The 18,705-nt window shown below is 39.5% G+C and overlaps 1 protein-coding gene across 1 annotated transcript in view; it reads right to left on the bottom strand.

Moving 5' to 3' along the window:
- Positions 1-18,705, bottom strand: part of LOC103026298 (uncharacterized) — a 105,895-nt gene that overhangs the window by 57,085 nt on the left and 30,105 nt on the right. The window contains exon 6 of the mRNA XM_049470222.1: positions 17,589-17,700. Coding sequence (XP_049326179.1) covers positions 17,589-17,700 — 112 coding nt within the window. The remainder of the gene's footprint in view (positions 1-17,588; positions 17,701-18,705) is intronic.

Genomic DNA, 18,705 nt, shown 5'->3' with positions numbered 1-18,705 from the left:
ACTGGATGGCTCCGTCTGCACAGTCTGAGCCGCCCCGGGACAGTAGAGATTAAATGTGAGCTTCTCTGGCTCGGCAGTTTAGTCTGTTTTTAACGACTCTGCTGGCTCTTCAGGCTGGAAAGAAAAGCTCTTTGGCCGTCGGCTCGGTAATGAGCAGAAACGTATTCTGCGAAGCGCTGCTCACACTGATGATGCCTGAGGCTAGTACATTCTTTTGCAGCACGCCAGAGCAGAATAAATCTGACAGCCAAAGAACTCTCCAGAACCGCTATTCAGGCCAGATATACAGCAGCTGCAGCACGGATCTCTAAAACTCAGCGGTGTGGACACCTGTGGGACAGTCAGAGCAATACATACACTTATTAAACAGGGATTTTATGTACTTGGACATGTTATTTACAAAACAAACTCTTGGAGTCAGGAGAACTGTTTACTTTGTGGCTTTAATTTTGATCTATAATTTATTTAAAGGTGTTTATCTCTTATTGATAACTTTTTTTGAACACTTTTTGAATCATTTTCCAAGGATATCAGTTTGCAATCCCCCTGACATACTGAAAGACTGGGTAAGAAAATCAAGTTCAAACTCAGTCTAAAATCCCCCAGCATTTCAAAACATTTTAAAATACATACTGTAGTGTGAGGGGAATTGAAACAATTAATCCCATTGGAAACGTTTGAAACATTTAATTCTGTTTTGTAAGATTAACATATTCAACTGTATTTAAAACCAATGTATGAATAGATTTTTAGATGCTTCCACTTATTTGCAGCACCCTGCATGATCACAGAATGTCCTGTTACAGATATATTCCTTACGCTTGCAAGTTTTACTTTCTTTTTGCAAGAAACTCAAAAAAAAAACTTTTTGCTCACATTTTGTTTAAGCAGAAATAGGCTGATGATCACACCATGTATTATTGATTATTCTAGAATGTTCTGCCCCACCCAGAAAGGGGTGTAAAGATGGTTCTAAAGGAGATGAGAGTGAGAGTACACAATTACCTTTCTAGCCTTTTTATGTGTCTTTTAAACTGTATGTCCTACACTTTAGGTATATTTCCAGCAGTGGGTATTATTTCTACCTTTACCAAAAAAATAAATACATAAATAAAACAAATACCACCACCACCACCACCACCACCACCACCACCACCACCACAACAACCACCACAACAACCACCACAACAACAACAACCACAACAACCACCACAACAACAACAACCACAACAACCACAACCACAACAACCACAACCACAACAACCACAACAACCACAACCACAACAACCACAACCACAACAACCACAACCACAACAACCACAACCACAACAACCACAACAACAACCACCACAACAACAACCACCACAACAACAACCACAACAACAACAACCACAACCACAACAACCACAACCACAACCACAACAACAACAACCACAACCACAACCACAACAACAACAACAACAGTAATATGACTCCAGACAACTGCACTTTTACTTTACTAAATTAAAAATGGTGGGAAATTAATTTTCACATATTTTCTAAGCATATTAATTACTTAATTTTAAGTCTTTTCATTTGTATCCACTTATATCAAACAGTTAAAATGAGTGAAATAATTGGAACAATGACAAAATTTGGCCTAAATGGCATTAAGCAGGGCAGGGATAAATAGTGATTCATGATTTCTCATGTCGGCTGTTAAATAAATATAAGATTTTTTTATTACAATTTAGAAAAAAAGGAATCAAAAAAGTATTGTTTGAGTATCGAATAGTTAAAGTAGCGAATTGGTACCTGTATCAAAATTTTTAAAACGATACCCAGCCCTTTTAAAAAACTGGATAAAAATAAAGTGTGCAGAGAACCAGATACAGGAAACCACAGCATGCTCCTACTGTATATGCTCAGAGTATAAGAAAAATGCATAATGGATATAGAAACGAAAAGGCAATCATAATGTTATGCTTGATAAGTGTACATTCAAACATTGGGTCAATGATCCAGCCTAATCAAAGACAATTAGCCACTGCATACTGAATCTTCTTAATGTAACACAGACGTACACAGACATTCTCAAGTTCTTACTTTAGGAAAATTTTACTGGATCTAGATTTCTAGTTCTGCATAGTTCTGCAGAGTAGCGCTTTTTTCTGTGGATATGTAGAAAAATATATATCTGACTGTAAAAATGCAGCATAATCCCGAGCGTGCTAAAGCCTCAGGGGAGGCTAGTAGCTGTCTGTATGCTAAGCTCACCGCTCACGCAAGACTGGGCTCCATAGTAAACAACTCTTCCTCCACTCCTCACAGCTAGTCTGTCAGGAGCAGAGATCTACATACCAGGAATATTTAACAGCAAACCGCACACAAACACTCTGTTCCCACCAGTAAACAAGCTGCCCGAACACTGCAGCTCTTCTGTGAAGCGCTTATTAGGTGAAAGATGCTAAGCTCTGCTATTAGCAGACGCCAATCAATGGAGCAGTGTTCGATCAGTCGATCATCTCGGTCATGAGCATGCTCCTGAAAAGAGCCATTTACAAAAACCCAAAGCTCAAAAAGACCACCGGGTAGCTGAACAAATATTGGACCTGGTGCACTTTAGAGCAGATAGAAGTAACTTGTGTTTTCACACCTGAACTTCTTAATCTGGTTAATTTGAGTTTGTTTTCACCCTAGTTGTGATTCGTTTGGGCAGGTGTGAATACAGTAACTGTACTCAGATGTGGAACAAAAATGATCAAAATGATTTTAAATGATCACTTCATTAACTGAAGATAAAGATTTAGTAAAAAATCTATGTTTATCGCCTGTGAAAACCCCATAGTTAAAACTAACAACTGACAATTTCTGATACACCAAGCTAAAACAGCATTCCACTCCCATCTTCATCTTCATTGTCAAATATGGTGGGGGTAGTGTAATGGACAGAATTCACTGTTCTGTCAATTATGTCTAAAAACTATGAAGGAGTTAGTTAAGCATTTACAGCTCAAGCTTAGTTGGGTTATGCAGCAGGACAATGATCCAAAGCACACAAGCAAGTGCACATCTGAATGCCTCAGAAAAAAATAAAATAAAATAAAATCAATGCTGTTGTCAAGTTTAATTTGCCCTTTGGGACACTTTTAAAATACACAATTTTCTGGACAAGCTGAGATAAATAAGAAATAAGAGTAATATACAGCTCTGGAAAAAAAAAATAAGAGACCACTTCAGTTTCTGAATCCGTTTCTCTGATTTTGCTAGGTGAAAAGCTATCAGACCTCAAATAATGCAAAAAAAAAAAAAAAAAAAAAAAAAAGTTCTAAGTTTTAAGAGTTCAAAAATCAATATTTAGTGGAATTTCATGCATCTTGGCATGCTCTTCTCCACCAGTCTTCCACACTGCTTTTGGATAATTTTATGACACTCCTGGTGCAAACATTTAAGCAGTTCAGCTTGAAGGTTTGATGGTTTGTGATCCTCCATCTTCCTTTTGATTATTATTTCAGAGGCTTTTAATTTGGTAAAATCAAAGAAACTCATCATTTTTAAGCAGTCTCTTTTTTTTCTAGAGCTGTATAGCATATTACAAACATATGACTTGGTTTATGCAGTATTAGATTCAATTTGAAACTTTTGTTATTAGTTAAAATTTGACATAAAGTAAGACCTTAAAACAGGCAGTTCCTGCTTGAAAACCATTTCATGCAGCTGAAAAAGAATGGATGGAAAATCTCAATATTTCATACTGTATGTATTTAAGAGTTTTGGAAAAAATGAGGGAGATATTAGATTCTACTGGATAGTTTGAACAAATAGCAGTAGCTGGTTTTAAATTACACATCCATTGGCCTGTAAAACCAGGCACACATTTGATTACTTCATTGATGGTCCTTAATTGAATGCTAAATTGCTATACTCTAGGTTTTACTTGCACATACAATTAGAAGCCCTGAATAAGACCTTAAATCTTCCAGCCCTGTCTGTGAGAGTTGAAACAAAGAGAAAATAAAGAAGCTCAGCTCATCTCTCTCTCTCTCTCTCTCTCAGGTACACACACTCGCCAGGTGGCCCCAGACACATAGCATGGGCAGTGGAGCGTTTTGGGGAATGAAGGCCGCCACTCCCCTGCGCCTGTGTGGCTATGCCAAGCTCACCATCTGGTGCATTCCTCTGATCGGCGCGGGACGCTCGCTCGCGGCTGGGGCACACAGCCCTTTTCCTGGCCCCCTATCCGTCGTCTCCATCCTCCGGGGCAACCATCAAGCTTTCAATCAGCTTTCCTAGGGACGGCTGACCCACCGGCCCTCTTTGAGGCCACCTGGCAGCCGCTGTCACCGGGACGGCACATTAGCATAAAGCCGGCAGAAAACAGTCAAAGGCAGCCAGGGTTCAAAGGAATGTGTTAAAACAAGGAGGACGAGGGGGTGAACACAGCTGTCCTGTTCGTTAGAAAAGGTATTATTCAAAAAGAACGATGCTAAAGGAATGATGTCTCTATGTACAACATCAGCTATATATGTTTGCTTGTAGTGATGACTGCACAAACAACGGAGACACGTGACCAGGAAAGGTGATGCAGTATCAGTTACTTTAAAATGAGACCAGAGCTTATCCATAATATATGCAGGATCCTGGTTATTTAATGTTTTAAAGTTTCAAACTTATATTAACTTATATTCCATTACATAATGAACTAGGAGTCAGATTCCTGATGCTAAAGCTGAAGAAATGACTCCTCTTTTCTGCACAGCAGCTAATAATTGGGCTGCCCTAATATTTTAATGACTATGCTTGATTAAAAGACCCCCAGCCGGCTGTTCTGCTCATCCAGAACCAAGAACGGCAGGGGTTGCCTCACATGTTTCAGGGTCAAGCAATGACAAAAATGTGGGGAATATGTAATTAAGGTGTTTCTTTCTTCAGGAAAAAATGGTGGTCAGCATTCAATATTGTCAAATATTTTCGTAAGATTGAATATATAAATATATATGCTATATATATGTGCAGATATCTGTATAGCATCTGCATATAGATAACTATGCTGCTACTAATTGATTGCTAGGGTTTGGTGGGCAGTTGCTCTGCTTTAGTATCCCAGATGGTTTCTATGGGGTTGCTAGGTTGTTGCTAGGTAGTTTCTTTGGTGTTGCTTGGTGTTTTTATACGGTGTAGCCCAGTGTTTGCTTGGGGTTTTATAGGCAGTTGCTTTAGTATTCCAGGTGGTTGCTATGCGACGGCTAGGTTGTTGCAAGGAGGTTGCTATGACATTGCAACCTGATTGCTAGGTGGTTTCTATGGTGTAGCCCAGTGTTTGTTTGGGAGTTGGTAGGCAGTTGCTTTAGTAGTTGTTTCTTTGGTGTTGCTTGGTGGTTTTTTACAGTGTAGCCCAGTGTTTGCTTGGGGTTTGATAGGCAGTTGCTTTAATATTCCAGGTGGTTGCTATGGGATGGCTAGGTTGTTGCAAGGTGGTTGCTATGACATTGCAACCTGATTGTTAGGTGGTTTCTATGGTGTAGCCCAGCGTTTGTTTTGGAGTTGGTAGGCAGTTGCTTTAGTAGTTGTTGCAAGGTGTTGCAAGGCGGTTGCTATGGCTTTGTTACCTGATTGCTAGGAGGTTGCCCAGTGATTGCTAAAATGTTGGGCAACAGTTGCTTTGCTATCGAAGGAGCTTGCTATGGTTTTGCTAGGTGGTTGCTGTTGGTAGGCAGTTACTTTGTTATCTCAGGTGGTTGCTCTAATGTTGCTAAATGTTTTTTTTTTATGTTGTCCGGTAATTGGTAGATTGTAGGCAGTTATCTTGGTATTCCAATGATTGCTACAGGGGTCCCAGGTACTTGCTAAGTGACTGCTATGGTGTTGCTGAGTTGTTGCTAAGGGTGTTTCCTATGGCATTACACTCTGGTTGTAACGGAGCTGCTAATACTAATACACTACTGCCACCCATTCACAAACATTTAACTTTCAACAAACACAAATATTTTACTGAATTTTAATTTGATGTCCACATTTCTGTCAGGATTTCTCTCTGTGTTTCAGTGAGCTGTGAGTGAAAAATAAATAATATGGAAATACACCCAGCTTTTACTATCACTGCCAATAAGAGTGACTTCCAGGACTTAACAGATGGACTGAAATAAGAAGCAGCTGATGGAATCCAGGACAAATCCTACAAAGCAGGACTATCTGCAGGGGTGTTTTCCATTTAGTCGTGTTTTATTGGAGCAGGTGGATGCACACTGCAACACCCCAGCCTGAGCTCCAGCTGCTCACTGCAAAAGCATTCAAATTTTAATGCACTCGCATTTCCAAAGCCAGACATCAATAATGAATGTATTATGGGAGCTCCTGTCCTACTCATAGCATGCATTGTGTGGATTTAGCACTGCTTGCACTGAGATTCTGCCTTTCAAATATGATCAGTTCACTCTAGGGCTGGACAAGAATTTAATATGAATCTACGCTGCAATAGAAAGTTTCAATAATGTTAATATATTTTTTTTTTCACTCACATATAGAACATTTCCAAAACGTCCATATACATTATTCACAGCATTTGTCACTGACTAACGTTTTGTACAAAGTGCATAATAATGCACTTCCTAAAACAGAAGGAACAGACATTCGTTCTTGCCAGTTTTTTGGTGGTAATATATTCAAATACAGTATTAGTCAAGAAATTATTGTTTTCCAGTAGCAGTGCTGTATGGCCCAGACAAAATGCTTTTTTTTCTTATCTCAGGAATGATTTTATAACGGCACTTTACCTGTCAGACCTCTAATGCTTCTTTTTACTGATGAAACTGAAGAGACTTAGTCCAATGTTAAGCTGAGCTAAAGGCTAAAGCTCTTGCCATGTGGGTGAGCCAGACCAGACTCTTTCTGCACCAGTTTTCTCTAGTTCCCAGTCTTTTGAAGATGTAGGAACAGTACGTACCGCTCTCTGGCTTCATCTGTATTTTCTCTAAAGAAAAGACTTACACCATATTTTTTGCAATATAAGGCACACCGAATTATAAGGCGCACAATAAAAGAACGTCTATCTTCTGACCTATTTTTATACATAAGTTGCACTGGATTAAAAGGCAAATTTATGCGACTCTAGTGAGGAACAGGGGTGCTACAATGTTTTCTTTCTAATTCAGCAGCTCTTACCGCTGGGTGGCAAGACCTGTAAAGCTAAGCTAAGTAATTAAAACTGTAATTTTTAAAAATAAATACATACAATTTCAGATGAGTCAGAAAAGTCAAAAGAGTGCTAGATGTAAACCTACACAGACAGTGAGTAAAGCACTTCTGTTTATTAACAGTAAGCTTAGATTTCCACTGAAGCTGGAGCATTAGCATCATCTGCTAACTAGCGGTTAATGCTAATGTTGCTCCAGCAGTGCTAACCAAGGTAAGCAGCAGGCTACAGGCCCAAAATACTTACCTCTGGACAGCCAAAGAGCTTGCTAAGCGCTAATACTAGCTAAATGCTTGTTCGCATACTGCTGAAGCCTCAAAAGCTTGCCTTAAAAACACTGATACTACGCCATGTCGCAATGTCTACTTCGCCAGACCTGTTCTCGACTTAAAATGTGTGAGATACTATTAGATGCACCATCAATACTCCTCCTTTCATTCCTTACCACAGAATATGCAGGAACTGCATAAATGTTTAAGATGCATATGATGGACAATCTTAGGAACCACCATTAGGAACCTCTACAGCAAGACATATGACCAAGAGCTGCCATATCACTCTAAAATGTTATTATTGTTTCTGGTAACATTTGCTGTATCTTCTTATATCAAAGAAAGTATAGTCAGTTCCGTACACAAAGACACCGTACACACACACACACACACACACACACACACACACAATGAGCTGAGGTTTAATGAGCTGACTGACCATTTGAAGCACGGACTGCTTTATTAATAAGCAATTCAAAGGCTTGCATCAAAGGCTTCTGTCCAGATCTATTAGAATCCAGTCATAAGCTCACCATTAACGCTAGCCATGTCGAGCCTTGCAAGTGTGAAACTGAAGGGTGAAATGATATTTAACGAGATTTGTCTCAATCTTCACAACCATTTCTACAAATAAACACATGACCAGCATACTCATCTCTCCAAAACCCAAAAAAATGATCTCTCTTTGATAGCGATGTTCCATATCTGGAGAACAAACAATACAAACAATCCCGATTTGTACAAACAACCGTAGCACCGTGAACACTTCCTGAACGCTACTTCAAAGAACACACAGGAGCAGAACCCAATCTTATCTTTCTTCTTTGTGTGCTCTCAGAGAAGGCCATCCGCCCCGCTCCGGCCAGAGAGGCAGCGAGTCAGAGGAAGATGAGTGACCTCTCAAGCTCCGGAGCAAATTGGGTTTGATATACGCCCCTGACATTCCTTAAACTAATAACCGGCCCCGGCCTGCCCCGTAATTACAGTGATCCATGTGTCGGCCACGGGCTCTGAGCAGCAGCACAGACTAGAATCTGCTTAGCTCAAACCCGAGCTCTCTCTCTCTCTTTCTCTCTCCCTCTCTCTCTCCCTCTCTCTTTCTCCCTCTCTTCACAAAGGGCTTCTGCAGATGCTCAGTATCCATCCAGCTATCCATCCAGATGGCCAGCGGCCACCAGGGTCAGCTCCTTATCAAAGAGCGCACTTCTTCAACACCAACACTTGAGAGAGTGAATTCTGCTGCAACACACACACACACACACACACACACAGATATACATTACATCAATACATACAGCAATACACACATACAGAAGTTGGACAATGAAACTGAAAAACCTGGTTTTAAACCACAATAATTTATTGTCCCCACAGACAGTTCCGGTGGAAACAGGAGAGTTGAGGGGCCACGGTATCCAGAGTAATGTCAGCATACCACCAAGAAGGACGAACCACATCCAACAGGATTAACTGTGGACTCAAGAGGAAGCTGTCTGAAAGGGATGTTCGGGTGCTAACCTGGATTGTATCCAAAAAACACAAAACCACGGCTGCCCAAATCACGGCATGATTTTAATTGATGGTGCTTTTATTCATTGTTTAAACCTTTTTAAAAAGCAGGTCACTGATAAAGATGAGAATGACGATATTATAGAGATTTAAAATTGTACTACTGCTCCTACTGTGAATTTGTCTGCTAGAATTTGTAATTTTGCTAAGTGGTTTTCTTTTTACAGCATAGTTCTGCATGGTTTTAATTACATGTCATTGCTGTATTAAATCCAATTTTATTAATGGTCTTTTTAAAAGCTTGAATTATTTGCACAGTAATCATAATCAACACTATAAGTTCAATTTGTCTTTAAATATGTTAAAATGCTTTGTTGAAACATTAATGTGACCTTCTCTGCTTTCATCACAACTTCTGACTTGGATTTGTTAGATTCCATGAATACCTTAATACTTCAAAACAGCCCGAAAAACATCTGGAACTGTGGCTGGTGGAGATGCTCACATAATACAGTAAAAATCTGGATTGCTGTTGCTTAGAGGCATCATTGGAATATTGTAAAAAAAAAAAAAAAAAAAAAAAAAACTTTGCAAAGATAAATATTGTTGTATGAATAACAAACAAATGGCACACTGAACATAATTACATTACATATCCTCAACACTGAAAAATGAAAAAGGCTCTTCTAAAGGGTTTTTTAAGGATCTGAGTGGACGCTATGGTGGCAGATGATGCTGCTCGGCTAATTAAGACCGGCAACATCCAAAGGCTGCAGCTGCGGTTCTCCTCCAGCTCGTTCCAAGTCACACAGACATAAATTTGGAAGATCACAAGCCTGATACGCCGTGCTTGGTATGTGTTGCTTTCCCTCATTCTCAATGAGGCCGTTTGTTGTTGCATCTGAAGTCTCAAGCGGCACCAACAGGCTTTTCTGTGTCAGATAATGGGCCACAGTCAATAAAACCAGGCTGAAGATCACGCCACATTGTGAGATACGACCTCAGATTTTAACCAGGGCAGAAAATAAGGACCACAATGCCAAGGCCTTCACATCACGCTGCACTCTTTAAAAAAAGGCTCTGTTGAAAGCATTTTTATTAAAGGTCATGGTTAAATATAGAATAATGGCAGATAATTCTAGAATTATCTCAAACATTTCAAAGATTAATTTGCGTCCCGTTTCCTTTTTTGGAGCGGCCCGCGAGGTATTTTAGAAATAAAATGAAAGTTGGCCCGCTGTTAAGCAGGTTTTTATAATGTGAGATTCAAAGTTTGAACGCTAGGTGTCAGAAACGGGCCAAGGAGTCTAAACGTACAGAGAGTGCTCAGTTGTAGCGCAGAAAAACGGCCCAAAGAGTCTAAAAGCGGAGAGAGTGTGCAGTTTTAGCGCAGAAAAACGGGCCAAAGAGTCTAAAAGCGGAGAGAGTGTGCAGTTTTAGCGCAGAAAAACGGGCCAAAGAGTCTAAAAGCGGAGAGAGTGCGCAGTTGTAGTGCAGAAAAACGGGCCAAAGAGTCTAAAAGCGAAGAGAGTGCGCAGTTGTAGAGCAGAAAAACAGGCCAAAGAGTCTAAAAGCGGAGAGAGTGCGCAGTTTTAGTGCAGAAAAACGGGCCAAACAGTCTGAAAGCGAAGAGAGTGCGCAGTTGTAGAGCAGAAAAACAGGCCAAAGAGTCTAAAAGCGGAGAGAGTGCGCAGTTGTAGCGCAGAAAAACAGGCCAAAGAGTCTAAAAGCGGAAAGAGTGCGCAGTTTTAGTGCAGAAAAACGGGCCAAACAGTCTGAAAGCGGAGAGAGTGCGCAGTTGTAGCGCAGAAAAACGGGCCAAAGATTCTAAAAGCGGAGAGAGTGCGCAGTTTTAGTGCAGAAAAACGGGCCAAAGAGTCTAAAAGCGGAGAGAATGTGCAGTTGTAGCGCAGAAAAACAGGCCAAAGAGTCTAAAAGAGTCTGTGGCCCGTGACTTCAAATACATTTCTCCTTCTGGCCCCCAACAAAAAAGGTTTGGACACTCCTGGTCTAAGTGCTGCCCCTTTCATTAGAAAATCGTTATAACGGATAACTTTTTGCCTGATTTTATGCCTCTCCCTCCCCCCCATCACGCTAAACAACAGAGGCTACCAGTCAGGCAATGAAGTACAATTTGCAGCCAGAGCTACATACTTTCAAGTATGTTGAACTGGAAAAGCAGTGCCCACACTATCATCAACACACGCTGAAAGGAAGTTGGTATTAAAAAAAATAAATACTGCATCCATACTAGGCTACAAGCAAATTCTACCAGACTCTACAATATTTTCTTCAGCTAGCTCACTGCACACCTTACAATGGTTTGGAGACAAAGAGGGCTCAAATAAAACAATAACACTCTCCTCAGAACTTTATTTACAAATACCACATTTATTTTGTTACACTGCTAAGATACTGTGAGGAAAATAAGTATTTGATACACTCGATTTTGCAAGTTTTTCCACCTACAAAGAATGGAGAGGTACCGTTAGTGTGTTATGACTGTGTGCGTGTTTAAAAAATAAATAAATAAAAAGTCAATCACACTCTGGTGCGGATTTTTGACATTACACCCCTAATCTTGAGGATTTCTATTCAAGCATAACATAAAACATTTTCATGATTAATAAGGAACCTTACTGAAAATCATAATTGTAATTGTAATAGAAAATATATATAAAAAAATATTAAAGTAAATCTGCTAATGTCAAAATATAATGAATAAAATCATAAAATTGTCTTCATTTTAAAATCAATATTTTCCTTTAGTTTCATTATGTTTTAAGCATTTTTTATGTTTTAAGCAAGTTTTTACATCTGTTTTCAAATATGCAGCTTCTCTAAGTGTCCTGAAGGAGATTTCAAAGCCCTCAAATTTTCAGAATGTAAATAAGTTACAAGTTATTTTACTGCAGAAAAAAGGGTTTTGTATCACCTCCACCTGTAGCCTGTATACCAGACATAGCATTTTAAGGGGTTTAAATTTTAAAAGTACTTTTTCACACATGCAATTACACACTCACCAGAGAGGTCTCTAAATCCCCAAAACCCATGACTCATGGACTGTTGCTTTATTGTAATGTAATTTTACAGAACTATTTTCACTGGGTCATTTGTAATAAGTAATAACATATTATATACTTATATAGTCTAAGAACCAGGGTGGTGGGTGGGATTTCAAATGACACAAAGAAGAAAAGTGAACATAAGAACTTACAAGGCTGTTTGAGGACAGTAACATGTACTTAAAAGAAAGCAACTGATTATAATGTGTAGAGCTGGCTGTGCACTACGACCCCAGATTTCACACTACAGCAGACGGCGAGGACCACAATGCCGAAGCGTTCAAAGAAGCATGTCGTGTTAGTCCTTCTGATTCACATCAGGCCCTCGCCGAGCCAATGTGTGAGTCTAACAAGGCGGAACGTTAATATGATGGAATCCAGATGCGGGGCAGATGAGAAACCAAGCCGTGGCCCTCGCACCAAATATGGCCTCGCACGCTCACACAGGCAGCTATATGGAACACGTCTGCCTCCCGGTCGCAGCACCAGACTCAAAGACTGCACTTGTTCAGTAACAAACCTTGTCGTGATGCCACTGCTCTCTTCTGCTGAGTATATGAGTATAGAGTGCAACTATCAGAAACTGGGCTGTAGTTCTGATTCACAGCGAGAATAGAAGCAGACAGTAGGGCTGGACGATATGGACTTAAAATAATATCACAATATTTCAGAGTATGTTTTTTTTTTGCCGATATGACAAAAAAAAATATTTTTACAAAATTCTACTCCAGTTTTTTTTTGTATAAATATAAGAGTCTATAAATCTATTTCGTAAACAGTAACTTAAATATCCTGATTTTGTATAAGATAATATAAAGCACTGTCCAGATGGGATTAGTTTCTCAGGGGGGACATCCATGTAAAATATTTCACACTTCTACTCAGTGATAAAACTCTTGTGTCTGAACTGCAATTGAAAAAACAAGAGGACTAGTGAGTTTTTAGGCTTTCTCGGTCACATGACATCGTGTTCAGTAGCTCCTCCATTTCCACTTGCTGTTATGTTTATGTGGAAACGCGCATACAATGTGTAATTACGGTGTGTGGCAGTGAACAAATAGCTATTTTATTAAACGCGAGGTTACAAAACACAAACATGTATCCGGACGGGACTAAAATTCAGCGAAAAACAGAAGGTTGAAGGTCTAAAATAAGAAAAAGTACACTGTCATTCTGGACGGGAATAAAATTATTATGATGAACCCCTATAAAAGAGAAAATGACCCCAGAACCTCTGAGAAACTTATCCTGTCCGGACAGGGCTTAAGTGTTTTAAAAAAACTCCTGTTATGTTCCAGGTCAGAGTGACTGTTTTAAATTTTGAAGATCTAGGAAAAATAGTTAAAAGTATTTTTTCAGTATGAAACTTCTTCTGCTTGCATTAATTAGTGTAATCAACATATAGAATGGTTCATCTCACATATTTGCAACCACCCCCTGCAAAAACTAAAACAAAATTGCAATATTATGTTTCAATGTTATGTTTGAAAAGATTGTGTTTTTTTTTTTGTTTTTCAAAAGCAATAACGTAGTTAAACATTAAAAAAAATAGTTTGAAAATGTATTTTTATATATATAAAAAAATTGCTCTATTCTAATTGAACCATTACCTGTTAGAGGTAAGGAACACCATCATACTAAATATTGAGTATATATATATATATATATATATATATATAGAATAATTAGTGATGGAGTTAGTAATGAAATATTCACACAGCTTGTTAAGATTTTTTGGGTTTCAGACAACTTTTGGATAATTAAATATGCACCGGGTCGAACTGACCCAGGAACACCATTGCTGTTCCTGCCAAATGAACATAACAGGAGAGTCAACAAGAATAATGTAATGTAACAACAAAAATCTACCACAATGGGCTCCAATGGGCTGCGCTGTGATCAGAAGATCTGTGGTGCAAATCCCAGTCATGCTGCTTGCCATCAGCAGCCGGAGTCTGAGAGAGCACAATTGGTCTTGCTCTCTCTGGGTGGGTAGACGGCCCTCTCTCCCCACATCACTTTTAAGGCATCAGTGCTGACTGACTTCAGATGCTTGTATTAAATATATGGGTAATGTTTGTTAGCTACCTGCCTGGCAGTTAATGCTAGTTACATAGGTAATTTTGCTTGGCGTCTTAAAATGGCCCTGATTATGAATGAACCAATAGAAATGTATAAAATATTTTTGAAATAAAATCTATTTAGACTTACTTCAATTGAAAGTTAAGAAAGTTTTTCCCTGTCCTGTAAAAGTTATCATTCTAGATTTTTTTTTAACCACAGCAACATTACGTGCTGTATTATATTTACAGTAAACAGAAGAATGAAATACACTGGCTGCTACAATGCTGCGTTTAGCTTGCTGTTATACATATCTATTAAGAGAGCATGGATAGTAATAGTAGTAATTAAGATAATATTGTTAAATTGGTGTTATTACCATTCGTAACATGAAAAATCATGCTTCTAGAAACGGCAAGCAGGAGCAGTTTGTTCATCAAACTCTTATAAAGTGACTCAAATGGCTTCAACATCATGAGAAGCCCGCAAATTCAATTAAAGAAAATTGCAAAATTGGGGATCATTTTGAAAACGGAGAGGAAAGCATTTTTCAAAAGCTGATTTTCCACTCTTGGCTGCAATCTCCATTCGAGAAGACGAGTGCGAGAGAGAGAGAGAGAGAGAGAGAGAGAGAGTGGAGAGAGAGAAAGAGGTAAACAGGAATGCTTTTATCATAAGTGACAAAATTGCCCATCTACTCCATGCCTGACGCAGCGAGTGAAAAGAAGCCTCATAACCGTATCTGAATTGCAAACCGTGGAAATGCGGCATTATGTTTTTAGGACGCTCCAGACAGACGAGAGCGAGGCGCTGCTGAAGCACCCTACAGCACTTGATCTAGCGCTTGTCTCCCGTGATTCGCCTTGTAACAATGTTTACGGGGCTTTGTTCAACACACAGCAGATGGAAGCTGTAATTACTTCAATTACACGCCCAATCGTGAAAGCTCCTCTTAACAGCAATTCAACTGGTTCGGTCTCAATCAGGGAACAAATGACTCTGAAACCGAGCCGGGCGACTGCCGAGTGAAGGAGGCTGTTAAGGCCTTCATGGAACAGCGGCAACAATGTAGACAGTGTCCGCTTTTTGTCGATGGAGAGCTTTGATGGAGGGGAATTCCAGTAAAAAAAAAAGAAATCATGCTGTAATTATCTGTATTCTCATGGCTTTCAAGTAAGCAAAAAAAAAAAAAACTCTTTATACTTGGAGAATGACTTTCCCATACATTCTCATACCCTATTGATATAATGTTATCATTATATACTGTAAAAAACAAAAAACAAAAAAACAGATTGTGTGAGTGACAGTGTGTGAGCAAATAAATAGAATTCAAACTTTAGCCAAGCAGCTCACCTTACATGTGCATCCATGTGTCCACGTGAACAAAAAATATTTTTCTTTCAAAATCAAATGAGTGCTGGATGTTACTTTACACAGATTTCTTTCCTGAAAACTGCTTAGATTTTGCCAATATTTTGTCTAAGGGTGAGTTTTTTGTGAAGTCTGTCTAGCACTAAGGCTGGGTGCAGCAGCACTAGCATTAGCCGCTAACCGCAACACTACATTTCATTACATTACATTACATTTGGCAGACGCTTTTGTCCAAAGCGACTTACAATAGTCAAGTACAAAAATAATAGAAGTTAAAGGTAAAATATATTTATATAGGGCTTAAAGGAGGTCAAAGGGAAATAAAGAGATAGAGAAGTGAAGGAGGGGAAGAAGGAAATGAGGTTAGAAGTAATTAGTTTGTTAGAGGTGTTAGGAGAGTAAGTGCTCTTTGAAGAGCTCTGTTTTCAGGAGTATTTAAAGATAGTGAGAGATTCTCCTGATCTGGTAGTGGAAGGTAGTTTGTTCCACCATTGGGGAACTCTGTATGAGAACAGTCTGGATTGCTTTGTGTGAGTGTTTGGTAAAGGGAGGCAACGTTCATTGGAGGAGCGCAGCGGCCGGGAGGTAGCGTAAGCCTTCAGAAGTGATCAGTGCAGGTAGGAAGGAGCTGTTTTCTCATCACCTTGTAGGCGATTGTAAGAGTTTTGAATTTGATGTAAGCATCAACTGGTAGCCAATGGAGCTCAATGAGCAGCGGGGTGACATGTGCCCGTTCTGGTTGGTTGAAGACCAGACGTGCTGCTGCATTCTGGATCATTTGGAGTGGTTTTACTACTGGGAGGCCAGTTAGCAGGGCATTGCAGTAGTCGAGTCGTGAGATGAAGACTGCTTGTACTAGGAGTTATACTAAAGCATATAAATGTTACACATCAGCAAATGGCTTTACTGCTCCTTAATACCTGACTGGTAGCATCCATACATAAGGTGCACTGGATTATAAGGCACACTGACTATTTTTGGGAAAATTAAAAGATTTTAAGTGCACCTTATAGTGTAAAAAAAAAAAAAAGGGGATATGTAAAATTGCATAGTAAACAATAGAAATTGGAGTAAATTGATGGGTATCATTATGATAATTATTTTAATTTTCCTCACTGATAATTCCAAGGAAGAAGTATGCTCAGTTTTTGAATCCTATTTGATGTACAAAGGCAGATTTCTGCTTTTTTTTTTAAACTGAAAGTTCTCTCACAGACCTGAAACAGCAGGAGTGATAGAATGGCTCCCTGGAAGAGCCACCCAGATCGTTCAAACGTGTTCGTTCTGGCCTTCTTTTGATTTGCGACCGGCCTCCTCGTCTCTGCAACCCCAGCCGAGTGGAAAACGGAAGGTGGAAAATGGAAAAGAAGCGGGAGAGGAATGAGAGAAGCTGCATCTGCACTCGTGAGGTTCGCCTCTGACACATTCGCGGCACGGGACATCTACTGCGGAAAAACGAAAAGCCATTGCGCGGACGCCATTCTTTCATTCTGGCAGGTATACAAAATCCCCCTCGGAGCACGCAGATGACAGAGCATGTAATAACACCTTGCCTATTATTTAACAGGACTTTCTATCATTGTGGCATGTTATTATCTGCGGGGGGAGAGAGAGGGGGTAAAAGAGAGCGCAAGAGAAAGAGAGATGGCTATTGTATTGGCCTGCATTCAACAAAGGCAATGGAGGGTAATAGTGAAATACAGTGGCAGGAAGAGATAGGAGGCGTGATGAACAGATCCGAGATCAGTCAAGAGGACAAATCTACCTCTCAGGGCTACACACTATTACAGCTTGTAGGAGATCCATCTGTGCTCGTAATGGAGGTGATAATGTTGTGTTCTATAACCTCAGATCTGTAGATCACGGGTTCCTGCATCAGTAAGGAGAACATAAACCTGTCTGGGAACCCTCTCTTCTCGTTTCACGTGAAGCTGATTACCGCGTGTGTGGAAAAGGTTAACGGAACATTTTCTATCTACCACATCTGGATCATACAGTCGATTACCACTGACCGATTTCCCTGCATAAAGAACTGAACAGACTCAACACACACATTTCAGCTGATGTGAGAGTACAGTATCCTCAGGCTAGAACAGCACAATAAGAAAAGGAAATGGCTCTAACTACACCATGCTTTACCTTAATTTTCCTGTGGAGCTTCTGCTTCACATCTTCACACCTTTCCACGAGCTGGGTGAGCTCAGACCAAGCTATGATCACCTCATCAGCACCTCCAGAGCTCAGCAGTGATCTGAGGACAAACACAGTTTAATTAGTTTAAAAATAAACTGACAACATAAACCTCTGTGTTACATATGAACAAAAAAAATATAGATAGCAATTCTGGAAAAAAAGATTTACAGGGATACTCTTATTTATTTTACCCTCATTGTTCCTTAATTGTTTTAATTGTTCTAATCTACAAGGTAGAAAAACTTAACAGGATCACTTGATAGTGAAACGAGTCATCAACAAGAGGTCATTAAGTGTAATTAAAACATTAGAACTGCACATATTATTGTATAAGTCAACATGGTACAACACAAAATACCTTCCCTCCAAGCTTGTAAACTTTAAATCTTCTTTGATCATTGCCTTCTTGCTGCAAGCTATGATTAATGCTCATTTAACAGAGCAGCACAGCGGTAAAAACAAAGGATTGGACATGGATGCTGGATCCAAAGGACTGAATCAGGATATTTGTAATTATGACATTCCAAAATCGTGCTACACTAGTAAGGAACAGGGGTGTTGCCATTTTTTTCCTTTTAATTCATCAGGACTTACTGCTGGGTGGCGAAGTTAAGTAAATAAAACTGTAATTCTTAAGGAAAAAAATATAAAGTCAAACGTTTCTGAATGTTAATTTACACAGATTTCTGTCCTGAAAACACTTGGATATTCTTGGGTGAGTAAACTGTGTCAGTTTATTTACAGTAAGCTTAGATATCCAGATTTCCACTATAGCTTGGTGTAGGAGCATTAGCATTAGCATTAGCAGCTAACCGATAGTGCTAGAGCCTGACAGCGCTACACTGAGGAATCCTGAGTGTCCTGGTAAGCCAGGGCAATCTTATATATTGCGGTTTGTCCCACATAGTTTGTTTTAATACGGTAAACACGCAGACTACAATCCGTATACTCGCCTCTGAACGACAAAAGAGGTAGTGCTTAGAATGGTTAGCAGTTAATGCTAATATTGCTGAAGAACTAAACTGAAACTCCTGTATAACAGTGCATGTCCACTAGCACTTTA

The sequence above is a fragment of the Astyanax mexicanus genome, chromosome 22, assembly GCF_023375975.1.
Source record: "Astyanax mexicanus isolate ESR-SI-001 chromosome 22, AstMex3_surface, whole genome shotgun sequence".
In the NCBI taxonomy this organism is placed as follows: domain Eukaryota; kingdom Metazoa; phylum Chordata; class Actinopteri; order Characiformes; family Acestrorhamphidae; genus Astyanax; species Astyanax mexicanus.
The sequence above is the reverse complement of the archived record's forward strand: the minus strand, read 5'-3'. Positions and strand labels throughout refer to the sequence as shown.